General features: G+C 36.1%; 1 protein-coding gene across 5 annotated transcripts in view; it reads left to right on the top strand.

Annotated features, from left to right (window-relative positions):
* TMEM117 (transmembrane protein 117) overlaps positions 1–18394 on the top strand; it is a 542479-nt gene that overhangs the window by 334129 nt on the left and 189956 nt on the right. For all 5 annotated transcript variants that reach the window (XM_012459074.2, XM_064369843.1, XM_012459073.2 and 2 more), the window contains one exon: positions 11051–11148. In XM_012459074.2, coding sequence (XP_012314497.2) covers positions 11051–11148 — 98 coding nt within the window. The remainder of the gene's footprint in view (positions 1–11050; positions 11149–18394) is intronic.

The raw sequence follows: 18394 nt of genomic DNA, 5'->3' as shown, positions 1-18394 counted from the left end.
TCGTTGAGCAGTGGTTTGTAGTTCTCCTTGAAGAGGTCCTTTACGTTCCTTGTTAGTTGTATTCCTAGGTATTTTATTCTCTTTGTAGCAATTGTGAATGGCAGTTCGTTCTTGATTTGGCTCTCTTTAAGTCTGTTATTAGTGTATAGGAATGCTTGTGATTTTTGCACATTGATTTTGTATCCTGAGACTTTGCTGAAGTTGCTTATCAGTTTCAGGAGATTTTGGGCTGAGACGATGGGGTCTTCTAGATATACAATCATGTCGTCTGCAAATAGAGACAATTTGACTTCCTCCTTTCCTAATTGAATACCCTTTATTTCCTTTTCTTGCCTGATTGCTCTGGCTAGAACTTCCAGTACTATATTGAATAGGAGTGGTGAGAGAGGGCATCCTTGTCTAGTGCCTGACTTCAAAGGGAATGCTTCCAGTTTTTGCCCATTCAGTATATCTGTTTTCAAGCGACAATAAAATATGGAAACAATGCTTACACAAACTTATAAGCCATGTTACTGGATAGTTCCCTTACTTTTTAATCTCTCAAAATGGTTGTGGTTATGTCAGATGGTTGACTTATCAGTTTCCTTGGACTTGCCATTTCCTAACATTAGAAACAAACATCAAGCCAGTTGAAGTTATCTTCCCCACACTAGCCTACAGATTTGGGTTTGTCACCATATAGAGTTGGCTTAACCGTTTTGATAAATGATATTATGCAAACAATATGGCAGGCTACCAGTGGTGCTGGACCTGGGAGACGGAGCCAACTCTTTTGGCTCCATCATTAGGGATAGCATGTAGTAGGTATTTCATTTAGAAAACTGGAATGCTGAGGATCTTTAAGATAAGATTTATTTTCCCTTTGAGAAAATACTTGCTTTTTTGTATTCCAAGGGCTCCTTTGTGGATAATATTTTTTGTGATCACATTTCTGAAAACATCCTTTTTTTTTTCTGTTAGCCCTCCATCCCTGTATACATTTTCAAAATCATTATATTATGGTATATTGTTCATAATTACCTTCTCTAGTAATGATCAGTTTTCCATGTTAAGAAAACAGAGAAGTTATGCACCCTGAAGGCTACCCATTCTTCCAGGCAAAAATAAATGCTCAACCATATAATATTGGGCTAATATTGTTTGATAATTTAGCCACCCATAAGGAATAGCATGCCAGAAGAAGGTGTAAATTTTTTTTTTTTCTGCTGGCCTCTTGGTCAGCACAACTAGTGATAATTCTCATTTTTTTTCAATTTATTCTAAATTACAACTCAATGTGGTAAAAAGCAAATCATACTGGGCACATCATATTTATTTTGTATTTGTTAGCACACTTTTTGAAACTCTGCAGAACTTGCCTGGAAATATATTTTTTGATTGTGTATATTTCTGTATTTAGATGATTCAGGTGTCTTTCTCTAAATGTTTCTATATTCTGAGACATGCCCAATTTCCTTACTTAATAATAAAACAGTCTATCACTCATTGTAAATCAGCACGGATCCAGCAATAAGGTGCAATACATCACAAAAGCAGTGCAGGCTGTCATTGGAGATAATAAGTAGGCTCATTAATATTTATGCATTATCAAATCCTGGTTGTGCTTCTAAATAGCTGTAGGATACATTCCAGGTTTAATGTTCATCAGTAGATGTTTGCCAGTGATTTTAAGATACTTCCTGTGGCAATTTGTTCAAGGCATCACTAGGTGATTTAAGAAAGTTTCATCCACAGTTTTCTTTTTTTTTTTTTTATTGCATTTTAGGTTTTGGGGTACATGTGAAAAACATGCAAAGTTGTTGCATAGGTGCATTCATGGCAGTGTGATTTGCTGCCTCCCTCCCCCTCACCCATATCTGGCATTTCTCCCCATGCTATCTCTCCCCAACTCCCCCCCCCGCTGTCCCCCCCACTCCCCCGCAACAGACCCCCGTGTATAGTGCTCCCCTCCCTGTGTCCATGTGTTCTCCTTGTTCAACACCCGCCTATGAGTGAGAACATGTGGTGTTTGATTTTGTGTTCTTGTGTCAGTTTGCTGAGAATGATGGTTTCCAGGTTCATCCATGTCCCTACAAAGGACGCAAACTCCTCATTTTTAATGGCTGCATAATATTCCATGGTGTATATGTGCCACATTTTTCCTGTCCAGTCTATCATCGATGGGCATTTGGGTTGGTTCCAGGTCTTTGCTATTGTAAACTGTGCTGCAATGAACATTCGTGTGCATGTCATCCACAGTTTACATTACTTAATTGTGTTCTTGGATAATGTTCCTCAGTGAGTATGCATAATCCTTTCAGGTTAGCCTTTGGGCTGTTCTTTTTCTCAGTTGGAAGTGATGTTGTAAGACGGATTATATACGTATACCTGTGTATGTGATGTGCTGTGAATGGTTGGAATAGGAAGGGCAGCAAAAGGAGGGCAAAACTACATACACGTGTCCTGTATAGTACAGTATTTCAATAGAGTCAAAAACATGAAATTTAGGCTTTGTTTCCATCTCACAGTGATTTAAGACGGTGCATAAGAAAATAATGCTATGCTACAATGGATGCAAAATTACCAGCAAAGCAGGGCCACCACATAGGATGCTTGTATTGACTGTTCCATAAGAAAAGTTAGGACCTCAAATAATAAATGAGAAAAATTAACCAGAAACTTTTTACCTGTCATGATGATGTTGGGTTTATTACTGTTGTTAACATTCTGCACAAATAAGATGGATACACACCCAAAATTCGTTATGTTGGGATTGATGATGTCAGACTTACCCTAAAAGGGTATAAAAATATTTATCTTGTAAGTAATGAGGCTTTTTCAGAAGAGCATGGAGGCTCCCAAGCAATTCTGAAAATGACTAGAGCTAGAGCCAAGAAAGGCAACTGGCTTGGGATTTTTATGGTGTACTTGGAGTGAAGCCAGGGTGGAGGTTTCCATACATGGTTTAAACTTCCTGCTGGTACCAAAGGAAGGGGCACCATAGTTTCCTTATCAGCTTTCTCAAGTATCAGGCAGGAAGAAAAGAAGGAGATGTGAGGCTTAAAAGTTGTAAGCAGTCAAATATTTTAAAAAATTGAGTCATTTTTCGTACTACAGTTATGATGTTGAAAGAAACTTTGGGAAATATGACTGCAGTGTATGTAGAAGTTTATATCAATATGCTCAGAAACAGAGAAATAAAGTGAACAACTTGAAGTTGGAGCCCTATTGTTCACCTCACCTCCTCTCTAATTTAAATTTTGACATTTTCTGGTTGGTAACCAATGTCTCATAACTTCTAGTCAGCGCTCATATCCTTCATCATGATAAAGAGCTTTCCTCTTGGCCTGTGTATGTGAAGATGTTCTCATTTTGATGTTGGCTTTGGCTATGGGTGAATCAATATTTCCTGAACCATGTTCCATGGCCAAGAAAAGTTCTCAAACATTTAATCTGCTTTTACAAATTAAAAAGAAATTTAGTATCTTTCCATCCTGTCACTGAATGAACCACCATAGGAAATTTCAAAGCATATGTTAAATTATGGGTTTCTTTAATATTGAAAGCTTGGCATGTATTGGCTATGCATGCTGAGAAAGTACCAAATACTTGCTTATAATTTCACCTAAAGAATTATTCCTGATTTGAACCAGTATATGACCATAATATACTGACCAACATATGACCACAATTTCTTCAATGAAATTGAATAAAATGATATCAACCAAGTCAGGAAAAGAATATTTCAGTGATGGGGCAATTCTTCCCTAATTGCCTCAATTAACTTTCTTAGTTGCACAAGGAACTAAAAGAATGTTGGCCATGATAACAATTATACCAGGACATTTATCCAAGTATTTAAAAAATAATTCGGGAAATCTATGAAAATCCTGTTTCTGGTGGCATATTTTGCTGCAATTTTCATGGGATGGGAGACACTACCAATGTGAGACCATGGTATTACTATTATCTTCAAGAGAAGAGATGAAAATTTTACCTACTAAATGCTGTTAAAGAATACTTAGCATTCTATTTATGAAATACTTTTCATGTTTCATTTATGTCATAAAGAGAGGTAGTCAGAGAAACCAAATGTTTAGTTTACTACACATACTGAATATTAAACAAATCCTTCTTCAAAATTATATCTTAAAAGAGCTGAAATGGTTTTATGTTCAGATTCCTACAGAATCTCATATTACATTTATTTTATTTTGAACAAAGTTGTATTTGCGGAAGATATTAATAGAAAACATTGTTAATTAAAAACTGGCTTTAAATGTTATTTAGGTCATCTGATAGATACAGTTAAAAAAGAAAACAAATCTATCACAGATATACTAATTATTTTGGGGGATATATGCTCAAAATTGCCAAAAATCTGTGTCATTGTAAATGAGCCTCTTATCACTTGAAATAACAATTCAGAAATTTTGGTTTAAAATAGAGGTTTTGGCACTCAACCAAAAGAACACAGAGAACAAGAATCAAATATGCTAACTTTATCTTAAGACTAAGTGATATATCTAACTCTCAATCACGGTCTGTAATGGAGAGTTCCCAAATGCAGTAACAGTCAGCTATGTTTCAAGACAACGAAAACAGAAAACATAATGGTTACTGATCAAGCAAAGATGGTAAAGGACAGTTCTTCAAAACTGTCATACCTTTTTATTTCCTTTATGTTGAATGTTTTTAACATGAAGAGATGTTGAATTTTATCAAAAGCCGTTTCTGCATCTTTTGAGGTGATCATGTGGTCACTTTTAAATTCTGTTCGTGTGATCCAATAAATGGATTTATTCTTCAAGGTAGGTGCCAGACTCTGAAAGCCCTGGCACAATGCAGGTAGGGTGCTCTGGCTGAGTGAGTCTTGCCGCCTTTCCACACGAGCCTCTTGGATAGAGCAAGTCCAGAAAAAAACTCACATCATTCAGATGTCAAACAGTCCCAAAGGAACTAGCATGAGAATTTTGTTGCTAAGAAGGGAAGAGGAAGAAAATAATAGGAAAATCCACCACCTGACCTCAAACTACACTACAAACCTACAGTAACCACAACAGCATAATATTGGTACAAAAACAAACACAGAGACCAATGGATCAAGTTAGAGAACCCAGAAATAAAGCCATACACATACAACCATCTGATCTTCAACAAAATTGATAATAATATGCAATGGAGAAGGGACTCCCTATTCAGTATATGGTGCTGGGATAACTGGCTAGCCATATGCAAGAGAATGAAACTGGCCCCTTCCTTTCACCATATACAAAAATCAACTCAAGATGGATTAAATACTTAAATGTAAGATCTAAAACTATAAAGACCCTAGAAGAAAATCTAGGAAACGTCATTCTGGACATAGACATTGACAATTTTATGAAGTCCCCACAAGCAATTGCAACAAAAACAAAAATTGCCATGTGAGACCTAATTAAACTAAAGAGTCTGCCCAGCAAAAGAATCTATCAACAGAGTAAATGAACAACCTACATGATATGATTTGGCTATGTGCCCACCCAAATTTCACCTTGAATTATAATAATCCCCACATGTCAAGGAGGTGCCTTGGGGATAATTTAATCATGAGGGCAGTTTCTTCCATACTGTTCTTGTGGTAGTGAATAAGCTGCACAAGATCCAATGGTTTTATAAATGGGAGTTCCCCTGCACATGCTCTCTTGTTTGTTATTATGTAAGTCGTGCTTTTGCTTCTCCTTTGCCTTCTGCCATGATTGTGAGGCCTCTCCAGCCATGTGGAACTGTGAGTCCATAACCTCTTCCTTTATAAATTAACCAATCTCAGGTATGTCTTTATTAGCAGTATGAGAACAGATGAATACACTACAGAATAGGACAAAATATTTGCAAACTATCCATCTGGCAAAGGTCTAATAGCCAGAATGTGTAAGGAACTTAAATAAATCAACAAGCAAAAAACAAATAATCCCATTAAAAGATGGGCAAAAGACATGAACAGACACTTATCAAAAAAAGACATACATATGGCCAACAGGCATAAGAAAAAAAAATGCTCTACATGACTAATCATTAGAGAAATGCAAATCGAACCACAATGAGATACCATCTCACGTCAGTTAAAATAGCTACTATTTAAAAAAAAGACAGGTGCCAGCTATGCTGCAGAGAAAAATGATTGCTTATACCTTGCTGGTGGTAGTGTAAATGAGTTCAGCCACTGTGAAAAGCAGTTTGGAGATTTCACAAAGCACTTAAAATAGAACTACTGTTTGACCTACCAATCCTATTACTTGGCATATGTCTAAAGGATATAAATTGTTGTACCATAAAGACAAATGGACATGGATGTTTATTACAGCACTATTCACAATAGCAAAGATGTGAAATCAACCTAAATGCCTGTCAGTGGTGGACTGGATAAAGAAAATATAGTAAAGTATTATGTAGCCATAAAAAATAATGAAATCATGTCCTTTGAAATTGTGATGTGAAATCATGTCCTTTGCAGCAACATGGATGCAGCTGGAGACCATTATCCTAAGCAAATTAATAAAGGACTAGAAAACCAAATACTGCATATTCTCACTCATAGGTGGGAGCTAAATATTGAATATAAATAGACACAATGATGGGAACAACAGACACAAGGGCATACTTGAGTGGGGAGAGTGAGAGGAGGGTGCGGATCAAAAACCTACCTATCAGATGCTATGCTCACTACCTGGGTTATGAAATCTTTTGTACACCAAACCCTAGTGATACACAATCTACCCATGCAACAAACCTGCACATGTACTCCCTGAACCTAAAATAAAAGTTGAAAAATTTTTTAAAAAGGCATGATGGAGACTAAAGCAAGAGGAAACTATCTAAACAGCTTTATATGTGCTGATACTGAGTTATGTGAATATATTGTTAAGCAGAAAGAAACAAAATGACATGCCATCAAATACAATTTTATCTATTATGTTCATTAATATTCTTTACATATATGCTTGTTTATTGATAGACTAGCACTTGTTTATCTTAAATGATACCCCACTCTTAGTGGCACTACATAGCCATAGTTATTTTTATATTTTGGACTAGTATCCCTAATCAATGAATATTTTACACAAATATCACATGCTTAGCATACATCTATATCAAATATAACTTTAGATATAGTATATGTACTATCTGCATGGGAATTAGCTTGTAATCAAGCTAAGAAGATAAGACTGGCAAAACTAGAGAATCATACAAAATGTCAATTAATACTCAGTTATGTCACACAAATATTTTATGAAGCCTTAGACGACTGCAGCCCTCAGTGACCGCCTTTCCCTTGATTTTTAACAACAATTATAGACTGTATCATCCTTTAACATTAAATTATGTCTCTATCATTTTCTGATAGTTCAGTGTGTGATAGTCTTATCTTTATAGAAACAAGTCCTTTGACTCTAAATTCATTTGTGTAATGTGTTACTGATATGAAGCAAAGTGATTGGATAGAAATCTCAGATACGAACGTTAACACACCCATAATTATTATATCACCTGCTAATATATATGTATTGTGTGCTCATAGATGATTAATAAGAAACCAAGACACAGAGATGTTAATTACCTTGCCCTAAATTTAAAAAAAAGACTACTAAGAGATAAATTTCGTGTTAGAACCCAGGCAGGCTCTGGAAATAGCGTACATAATGGTATAATAGGTGTGCGACCTTGCTCTGTTATTTAACCTCATTGACTTCTCTTCCTCCATTGCTGAAAGGTGGAAAATAATGACTGACTTTACAAAGTTGCCGTGATGGTTAATAAGAAAAATCCATTAAGACCTTTGTAATCCATGAAGCTTTATAACAAATGTGAAGTATAACTGTCATCATTGCTATTTTCATGCTGTTGTTGCCTGGCACCACATAGGCTCACCTCACAGGGAAGCAAAGATTTCACCTATATTCCTGTAGAGATAAAAATTTTACAATCATTTACTGACTTTTAAACCTCAAAATGCATGTTTTTGCTCAGATTGCACAATATATGTGTTCTAAAATAAGTTATATTCTACTGAAAAAGATTATCTGACAAGCCATGATGTGGTGAGTGCCATAATGAGGTTCTGATAGACCTAGTAGAGAGGAAAGAGGAAGGGAAGGATTTTGAGACTCATAGTTAAGCAGATTTCTCCCAGCATAGAAAGACTTGCAGTTTCAAATTCTAACACCTGCCTGTGAGAGGAGCATTCACAGGTTTGTGTATTGATGCGACACAGAAACCTCGCTGCATTGTCTTTAGTCTCCCTTTCCTGCATCTTTTCCCACAAAGACTGTCCTTGACCAACACCAGAAATGAATCTGATTTCTCTAATGCAGGACTTAATTGGATTTTTCTTTATGGAATGCATCCCTTTAATGACTGTCTCTGCTTCTGCCAATTTGGCTGCAAGTGACCTGACATTGATCTGATGATATGACTTAAAATAAAGAGTTGGAGCTGGAGGTGACAGAGATCAGCTGCCTGGGCATCAGAAAGAATGTTTTTTGCTTCATCTCGCCATTTTCCTGAGAAAATGCTTTATTCTAGAATGTCATTTTTATAAAACATGCAGCTGTAATAATTGGTCATACAGCAGCAGATTGCCTCCTTCTAGAAAACATAATAAGTATTTCCCAGAAAATGCCCTGGAGAAAACATTGAAAATTAAATAAAACCCTCCCAGTAATCATTCTGTTCCTTGGAAATATTTATTACCATGTTGATTCTTTCTGGAACAGAATAAATATTGCTGAAGAGAATTAATTAAATCTTTTAAAAGTCTCGTGCAACAAGAAATATTTATCTACGTATTTATCCACGTAACCTTTAGGTTTTGTTAAAATATTTGACACTAGACCTGTTATTAAAGAAGGTTATAAAGGAACAGTGGCTGAAATTATTGTATTTGGAAAAATAGCAATTTTTTCCTCAAGAGGAGTTATGATATAAAACTCTTTTTATACCTAAGAGTACATGAGATTTAAATTTCTCTATTTTCACTTTTATTCTTTTTTTCAGTAAAATGTAATTCACTTGATTAATGGTTAATTTTTATCTTTTCATCTTCCCTTTACTCATTTTTATAAGTGCAATGAATCATTCTGATGGAAAATACAATCCATGGGTATTAGTTTGAGTGAGAAAATATAATCCTGTAATTTTAAAGGATCAAGAAGAAAATATACAGATGAAAAAACCGTCAATGAACTAGTTTCCTTTTAAAAATAAGTAAAAAATGTTTTCCTTTTTGAATTCTTAATATTAGTTGCATTCACATGTATAAAGTGATTGACAGTTTAAATAAATGAACTGAAAGTTTACATTAAAACCATGCATGATTGTTGAATCTTTTTTGATTCAGCAATGAAGCCACATCATGTAAAATTATTGTAGGCCGTAAATTAGATAGAGCCTACATAAATCTGTAGCGTTACTCAGGGAAGGGGAATGGACTAACTGTAGTTCTCACCAACCAAGAGAATCTTGGGAACTCTGTTCCTAGAAATGACATTTAGAAATAATATAAAGAATTAATATCAGATCTTTCCTGGAAACTAGGCTCCTTATCCACCATTCTGATTGTGTCACCTGAGTAACCATGTGAAGCATTGACATGCCAGTGAATGTTTCCAGAGACCATTTTTGGATGCCCCTGCTAAAGGATGGATGTGCCTTCCACAGGAAGTCCAGTACTATTGAAGGGGTCACTGATCTAAAAGGACCCTCCACTGAATCACAATGTTTTATCATAAATAATTAAATATCACCCATTTCAAGGCCACTGCTGAAAGCTACACTTAAATGCAATGATAAAGTGTTAATGGCAAGAGAAAAAATTATTTTAGTGGGTGATGGAAATATTCCCTGACTCAATGCAGTAAACCTCATTTCGTTTCTGTTTTCTTAATTTGAATCTATCTTGTCTGGGTTTGAACATTAGTTAAAATCATAAACAGTGGAATAGTGTTCTCTTCTCTTGAAGGGAAGGCTGGAAGTGGGGAAAATGTGTGCATGTATAACATACACACACATTTATGTAACACTTTTTTTTAAGGAAATTTATTCTCGATCCCCTTTGGATTTGTAAAATACCTTTCTAATAGATTAACTATTTATAACACTTTGGGCTTCTGCTGAAACCATTAATATGTGATGTGGTTAATGAGCAATGTACTTTGCTAATGGATCTTTAAAAACTGGCATTTATATCTTAATTTATGATATCATTTCTTCTTTGAGCAAATATTTTGGTCTAGTATATAAAAATCTTTTTGACATTAGAAGAGATATAAAGATCTTCACTCTCGAGGATTTTAAAGCCTAGTGAAGAGAGGAAAAAGTATATAAGTAAGTAAAAGAGAAGAAGAAAGTGATACGTGACATGAGAAGGATGGGTCAAGACCAACAAGTTTTCTATAAGTTTGGGAGAACAGTGAAGACATCACAGTAGTAATATGACTTAGGCCTCAGAAGATGGGCAGAATCTGTGCGGTGGGGAAAAGAGGAAGAACATTTTTAGATGAAGGCATAGAATTGCGGGTGAGAGAAGACTAGCTAATTAGAATAAATATGCCATAAAACTGGGTGCAAGTACTTTACCACACATATACTTGAAGAAGTAAGGAAGAGAAAAAGAGAAGATAATATTTTGATTAATAGTATCACTAAAAATCTAGATATCAGGAAATACTTCAATTCAGAGTTTCTGATTTAGACAAACTTTAAAAGAATATAGTATTTTGTTGCATATGCTTTGTTTCTGTGGTGATTTTAATATTGAAAGATACCTTCTTATATCAGGTAATCTTAATTTTAAAAAAATCTTAATATCTAACATGTTGAATGACTTTAAATGTGTTTATTCGGTATGTACAGTCAAATAAACTATTAAAGTTTTTAATTGAATGAAGTATATCTTAATTTTTATTTCTGCATATATTATAATGTTAAATTGTGCACTTATTTTATTCTCAATAGAATGTAAATTGTAGGCTTATAGCTAAATCTGATTTTAAGATTTCTGAACATGCTAAATAAGTTCCTTTCATTGCTTCAGGTCACTGATATGATGCTTCAGGACAAACCTTATCCTGACTGGGGAAAATCAGCAAGAGCTTTCTGGAAGAAAGGAAATGTTAGGATCACTTTATTCTGGTAGGAAATTGTTTCACTTATTTATTTCTGCCTTGCCTCATTCACTAAAGGATTTGAGTTGGGTGTAATTTTCCTTAGAGATATAGAATTCTATCTAAAGGGAAATTTTTGGTGATTACTATTCTCCGTTAAAACCAATATCCTTGAGCAGTGGTTTGTATTTCTCTTTGAAGAGGTCCTTCACATCCTTTGTTAGTTGTATTCCTGGGTATTTTATTCTCTTTGTAGCAATTGTGAATGGGAGTTCACTCATGATTTGGCTCTCTGTCTGTTATTGGTGTATAGGAATGCTTGTGATTTCTGCACATTGATTTTGTATCCTGAGACTTTGCTGAGGTTGCTGATCTGCTAAAGGAGATTTTGGACTGAGACGATGGGGTCTTCTAAATATACAGTCATGTCGAATGCAAATAGAGACAATTTGACTTCCTCTTTGCCTAATTGAATACCTTTATTTCTTTTTCTTGCCTGATTGCTCTAGCTAGAATTTCCAATACTATATTGAATAGGAGTGGTGAGAGAGGGCATCCTTGTCTAGTGCCAGTTTTCAAAGGGAATGCTTCCAGAGTTTGCACATGCAGTATGAAATTGGCTGTGGATTTGTTGTAAATAGCTTTTATTATTTTGAGATACGTTCCATCGATACCTAGCTTATTGAGGGTTGTTAGCATAAAGGGCTGTTGAATTTTTTCGAAGGTCTTCTCTGCATCTATTGAGATGATCATGTGTTTTTTGTCTTTGATTCTGTTTGTGTGATGGATTACGTTTATAGATTTGCGTGTGTTGAACCAGTCTTGCATCCCCAGGAGGAAGCCTACTTGATTGTGATGGATATGCTTTTTCATGTGCTCTTGCATTCAGTTTGGCAGTATTTTATTGAAGATTTTTGCATCTATGTTCATCATGGATGTTGGCCTGAAGTTTTCTTTTTTAGTTTTGTCTCTGCCCGGTTTTGGTATCAGGATGATGTGGGTCTCATAAAATGAGTTAGGAAAGATTCCCTCTTTTAATATTGTTTGGAATAGTTTCAAAAGGAATGGTACCAGCTCCTTTTTGTACCTCTGGTAGACAAAGAAAATGTGGCACATGTACACCATGGAATACTATGCAGCCATAAAAAAGGATGAGTTCATGTCCTTTATAGGGACATGGATGAATCTGGAAAGCATCATTCTCAGCAAACTGACCCAAGAACAGAAAAGCAAACACCACATGTTCTCACTCATAGGCGGGTGTTGAACAATGAGAACACATGGGCACAGGGAGGGGAATGTCACACAGTGGGGTCTGTTGGGGGTTGGGGGCTGGGGAGGGACATCAGGGGGTGGGGAGTTTAGGGAGGGATAACGTTTGGAGAAATACCTGATGTAGGTGACAGGGGGATGGAGACAGCAAACCATCATGGCATGTGTGTACCTATGCAACAATCCTGCAAGATCTGCACATGTTCCCCAGTACTTGAAGTACAATTTTAAAAAATTATCCTAATTATTTTATGAATTAATTTCTTTTTATATATTGTTGTATATTCACATTTATAAAAGAGAAGTTTTGCTAATATAGCAATACACTTATGATTTGACCAGAGGTGGGTATTTGACTCAGCAAAAAGAAGCTGTAATTTTCACCAGTAAAATCTGATATATAAAACTGTCTCCTATAAATACTAAATTGCCTAGTATATTTGACAGGATATGATTTTGCTCTGAGAAGTGATACAGAAAAGGAACCTCTTTACAAATCACATCTGCTACATTGGCATTTCTTCTTTATGTAATTTCCTTTAGTGCTCCAGCCCAATCCTTGCAATTAGAAAACAATCCATGTCTTATGGAACTTTGTGGAGTCACCATTATTTATGTGTATGTGAACAGGTTCAAACAAAAAGGAATGGAGAGGCAGCAAGAAGGGCACTTTCATATGGCTGTGGCACAGTCCCCAAGCACAGCGATTCCACGTGGTATAATATACAATTGAATAATTATATAATCCCAAGAAAAGTTATATAAACTAACACTTATAAATGTTCTATGGTATTTCCCCCTTATCTATGGTTTTGTTTTCCGTGGTTTCAGTTAGCCTTGGTCGACTGCAGTCTGAAAACATTAAATGGAATATTCCAGAAATAAACCATAACTAAGTTTTGAACTGTGTGCTGCTCTGAGTAGTGTGATGAAGACTCAGCTCCTCCCGGGACATCAGTCATCTCTGTCTAGCGTCTGTCCATGCTGTCTATGCTCCCTGCCCTTAAGTTACTTAGCAGCTCTCTCACTTGCCAGATCTATTGTCAAAGTATTGCAGTGCTGTGTTCAAGTGATGCGTATTTTAGTTAGAGACGGCCCCCAAGCACAAAAGTAGTGATGCTGGCAATTTGGGGATAAGCAGAAGAGAAGCCATATGGCTTCCTTCAAGTGAAAGGGTGAAAGTTCTCTACTTAATAAGGAAAGAAAAAAACCATACAGTGAGGTTTAAATATCGTATGCTGAGAAAGATAGTAAGAACAGATCTTCTATACCTGCAATTGTAAAGAAGGAAAAATAAGTTCGTGCATAGGATATATAGGGTTTGACACTATCCAGGACTTCAAGCATCCACTGAAGGTCTTGGAACACATGCCAAGCAAATAAGGAGGGACTACTGTAATTGGTTGTAGCTGGTGTCGGTATATGTTATCCTGTACATACCTGCCTTTTGAAACAAAAGAGGAAAAAAACTCTGTTTATTCTTGGATTTAATTCTGGCGGTTGATTTTTTTTTTAATGCAAAAGCTACAAAAATCATAGAAAGTAAGTACTTGAAGAAAATATGCACTCTGTGTTATCTTTTGTGCTTTAGCGTTATCCATTAAATGTTGCTGGAGATATACGACATTTTGAACTCAATTCTTAGCAGGTAAACAAAAGTGGATTTTTTCAATATGGTTATGAAAATGAATATGATTTTTTAGATGTGTGTTCACACCTTATCTTCATGTGTGGACTATTTTTATGGTACTATTTAACCTCCATCTTTTTTCCTATTTGTAAACTTCCCATATAGCTTTTCTGAATAATATATAATTTAATGATTATAGGAAATATTTATTGATAGTATGTTTTGCTTGAGGCAATAGGCCAAAGACTTTACATCCTATATCTTTATTTATTTAATCATGACAATCGGCCGGGCGCGGTGGCTCAAGCCTGTAATCCCAGCACTTTGGGAGGCCGAGGCGGGTGGATCACGAGGTCAAGAGATCGAGACCATCCTGGTCAACATGGTGAAACCCCGTCTCTACTAATACAAAAAATTAGCTGGGCACGGTGGCGCGTGCCTGTAATCCCAGCTACTCAGGAGGCTGAGGCAGGAGAATTGCCTGAACCCAGGAGGCGGAGGTTGCGGTGAGCCGAGATCGCGCCATTGCACTCCAGCCTGGGTATCAAGAGCGAAACTCCGCCTCAAAAAAAAAAAAAAAAAAAATCATGACAATCCTGTAAGATAGGTGCTATTGTTATAGGCATAGGTCTCTGACTCCAGAGTCCTAGTTTTTAATTATTACACTAGGACTGCCTCTAGAAGAACAAAGGATACATCAGTGTGCCAATTTCCAAATGATTAATGTTAATTCTTTTTTAGGTAGGGTGCTAAAGAGGAACATACAATTCTTGGGAGCCCACTTCCCTACAAAATTATCTACAAGGGTTTTAAAAATCAGAATTTGAAAGGAGATAAACTAATATCAAAAGTCTTTATAGATGGTCTCTCTTAAAACAATATCTATTTATTATATTTACACGTTTCTTATTAGTGTACTGATATGGTCTTGCTCTATGTCCCCACCTAAGTCTCATCTTGAATTGTAGTTCCCATATTACCCACTTGTCATGGGAGATACCCAGTGGGAGGTAATTTAATCATGGAGACGGTTGCCCTTTTGCTGTTCTCCTGTTAGTGAGTGAGTTCTCACAAGATCTGAAGGTTTTATAAGGGGCTTTTCCCCCCTTCATTTGGCACTTCTTTCTCCTGCTGCCATGTGAAGAAAGATGTGTTTGCTTCCCTTTTGGCTGTAATTGCATGTTTTCTGAGGCCTTCTCAGCCATGTGGAACTGTGGGTCAATTAAAACTCTTTTCTTTATGAATTACCCAGTCTCAGATATTTCTTCACAGCAGCATGACAATGGACTAATACATATATCTTCAAAGGCAGGTGATTGATGACTGTTCTCTACTAGTTATCAAGGTCCCATGTATACTATTTGCAAGGGTAAGCCATGCATAGAATAATCTACAGGCCCCTGTGATTGTTGTCATTAGCTGTTCTTAATCGTGATTGCTGTTTCAGAGGAGAGAAATCCATGCTAGATTTTTCCTGAAGCAGCTTACTGTGTTTTTTTCTTTGAACATTATTGCTTAGGTCTCTATATCACCAATCTCTTACAAATTTTTTTTTTTTTTTTTTTTTTTTAGAGATAAGAGTCTCACTCTGTCACCCAGGCTGGAGTGCAGTGGTGCAATCTCGGCTCGTTGCAGCCTCTGCCTCCTGGGTTCTAGCGACTCTCCTGCCTCAGCGTCCCCATTAGTTGGGATTACAGGCATGTGTCACCATGCCTGGCTATCTTTTTTTTTTTCGTACTTTTAGTAGAGACAGGATTTTGCCATGTTGACAAGGCAGGTCTTGAACTCCTGACCAAGGGTGATCCGCCCACCTCAGCCTCCCAAAGTACTGGGATTACAGGCATGAGCCACCGTGCCCAGCCTCAAATGGGTTTATTTTTAGCTTATGTGATATCATGGCTCATTGGGTATTCTAAAGAATAGTTTAAATGTTGTAAAAATGATAATTTACTCACTGGCAAATAGATAATATTCTTAAATAGAGAGCAAACTAAAATTCACACTTTGTTTCTGTAAAATTATTAGTAATTAGGCAATATATTAGAAAGATTGTTCTCACTGTTATATTTCAAAAGTAGTATTTTATATCATTACATAAAGTGACTGAAGAACAATTTAAATGCCACTTTAAATTTTTTTCCATTTTATCCATTTCTATACATTTAGATTATCTTGACAATAATATTCATGGTTTAAAAAAAGGAAAATGTGATGGAAAAAGTTGAATATAGAAATGATGTGGGAAGTGAAGAAATCTTCGTTTTTGTTCATACTTTTCACATAAAAGGGATTTAGCAAGTAAAAAGGGCATTTGGTGTTTTGTTTTGTTTTGTTTTTTAGCACTAGGAGATAAAATACAGAACTCATTGGCAAAGTTTTAGATTAAATAAAGACAGTATTTACATATTTTGTGTTGCCCACTCAAAAAGGAGTATTTTCTTTTGATATTGTTTTAGTTAAGGAAAGAGAGATTAGTGTGAAAAAAATGTATGGTGGAGAAAAAAAATTGCAAAGGAAATCTTTCTTAACTTGCAGTGTGACTATACGTGGCAGTTTGAGCAGTACAATATGTAATTTTCTTCCAAGAAATGTACCTCTTCCCTACTTGTAGCTGCTTTAACTCACAAATGCCTGTCAGAAACTGTATTGTTTGCAGCTGTGCAGCTGAGTTCTTCCTTAATTTTCAGTGATAGGTGTCTCTGTGTCGAAGAAAATGGTTCCTATTTCTTTCTGCAATTGTGCAAAGATGAGGCTGCTGTAGCACCTGCGCTTTCATATTGTAGGGGAGACTAAATACTGGCTATATTTGAAATGGGAAAGGGTGGAATATTTATAGATCTCTTCCAAAAGCCCTTTTCCTAGCCCTTTGGATGATTAAAAAGAGTAAAGATCTAAGACTCTAAATGCTATGTGAATACCTTATGCTCTTGTATTTTTCAGAGACATTACCAAGAACCATTTTCACTGACTTGTGTCTGAAGTAAAAGAACAGCTACATAAAGAACGAGTAATATGATATTCATGTCAGCTTCTATCCCCCTGATTTGTGTGCTCTCTAGAGACACAATTTGTGTGCTTTTGAAGGGAAGCATTTTAGGATGATATTTCCCAAAGGCTTAGCTTTAAAAAAGAAAAAAATAAGGCAAAACAGCCTTCTATGATTAGTAGAGGAATTGGTGGAAGAAGGGATTGGGAGATCCAGTGGTCATTAGGGCTCCACAGTTACTCCGGTTCTTCGCCTTCCAGATATAGAAGAGGATTTCACCTTTCTGCCCCCTCTGATTACGTAACTTGCTTTGACCAAGGCAAATGTGAATAAAAGTGGCATGTGCCGTATCTAGGTGGAAACATTTAACATTCAATGAGATGAACTGAAAGGAGCTCTTTTCTCGTAACAATTGTGGAAGCTTGTGTCTAGCTGGAGCCCTTGGATTCCCTGAATGACCAGGATAAAATAAGCATTCTTGGTAACACTGCAGACTTGTAGTTTGAGTGAGAAACAATCCACTGAGATTTAAGGACTGTTTGATACTGCAGCATAAAATAACCCATTCTGATGTTTGCAGAAAATCATCCCTAGAAATGGGGTGCTGCCATAACAGAAAGCTGAAATTTGTGTATTAAGGGCTGGGCAGCAAATGGCAAGGAGATTGATGCTGGAGACTGGAGTATTATAGTGGCAAAGGAGTTGGTAAAAACTGTGGTCTGTGATGACTTGGAAGCTCCAGGAGAAATCGGAAAGCAAAATGTTCATGGTGTGTTGCTGTGTGTATCTGTGTACAGCAGCTGTGTACTCTGTTCTGTTCTGGTATATAGAAAGGATTATTATATGTTTTCTCTTTTGGATGAGCAATGTTGTATATTTTTTTAAAGTACTTTCTCTACTAGTGAAATGGTTTGGATGGGGTATCCCTTAACAATAATTATCTTAATTCTTAACTGGGAAACAAATGTAGCAGCTGTTAATTTTCCTGCTTTGAATATCACAGTTATTAAAGTCTAACAAAAGGAACTTAGTTGTTTACCTCTGACCACACAAGAGTAAATCAACAAATTATTATTATCTTAATATACATTAAATATGGTATGGAGAGTAACAAAATAATATTAATAATAATACAGTAAGTTAATAAGAAAGACCTAAGAATCAGGGGAAATGTCAGGCACAAGAGCTTTGGTAACGGTATTAGTAACTAATAGTTTCACATCCTCCACACAGAAACTCATTTATCATTATTAAGTGACAGTGAATTATTATTTGTTTTATGAGCCATGGTTCAAAACTAAGGGAGGTGGAGCATGCAGGGGAGGGTCTATCTGAGAGAAGTTGAGACCTGTGACAGTCCCCAGTGATGAGCAGTCTCTTCCTGGG

Source organism: Aotus nancymaae, unplaced genomic scaffold (assembly GCF_030222135.1).
Source record: "Aotus nancymaae isolate 86718 unplaced genomic scaffold, 86718_ANA_hifiasm-v0.15.2.pri h1tg000092l, whole genome shotgun sequence".
In the NCBI taxonomy this organism is placed as follows: domain Eukaryota; kingdom Metazoa; phylum Chordata; class Mammalia; order Primates; family Aotidae; genus Aotus; species Aotus nancymaae.
This window is presented reverse-complemented; position numbering and strand designations above follow the sequence as displayed.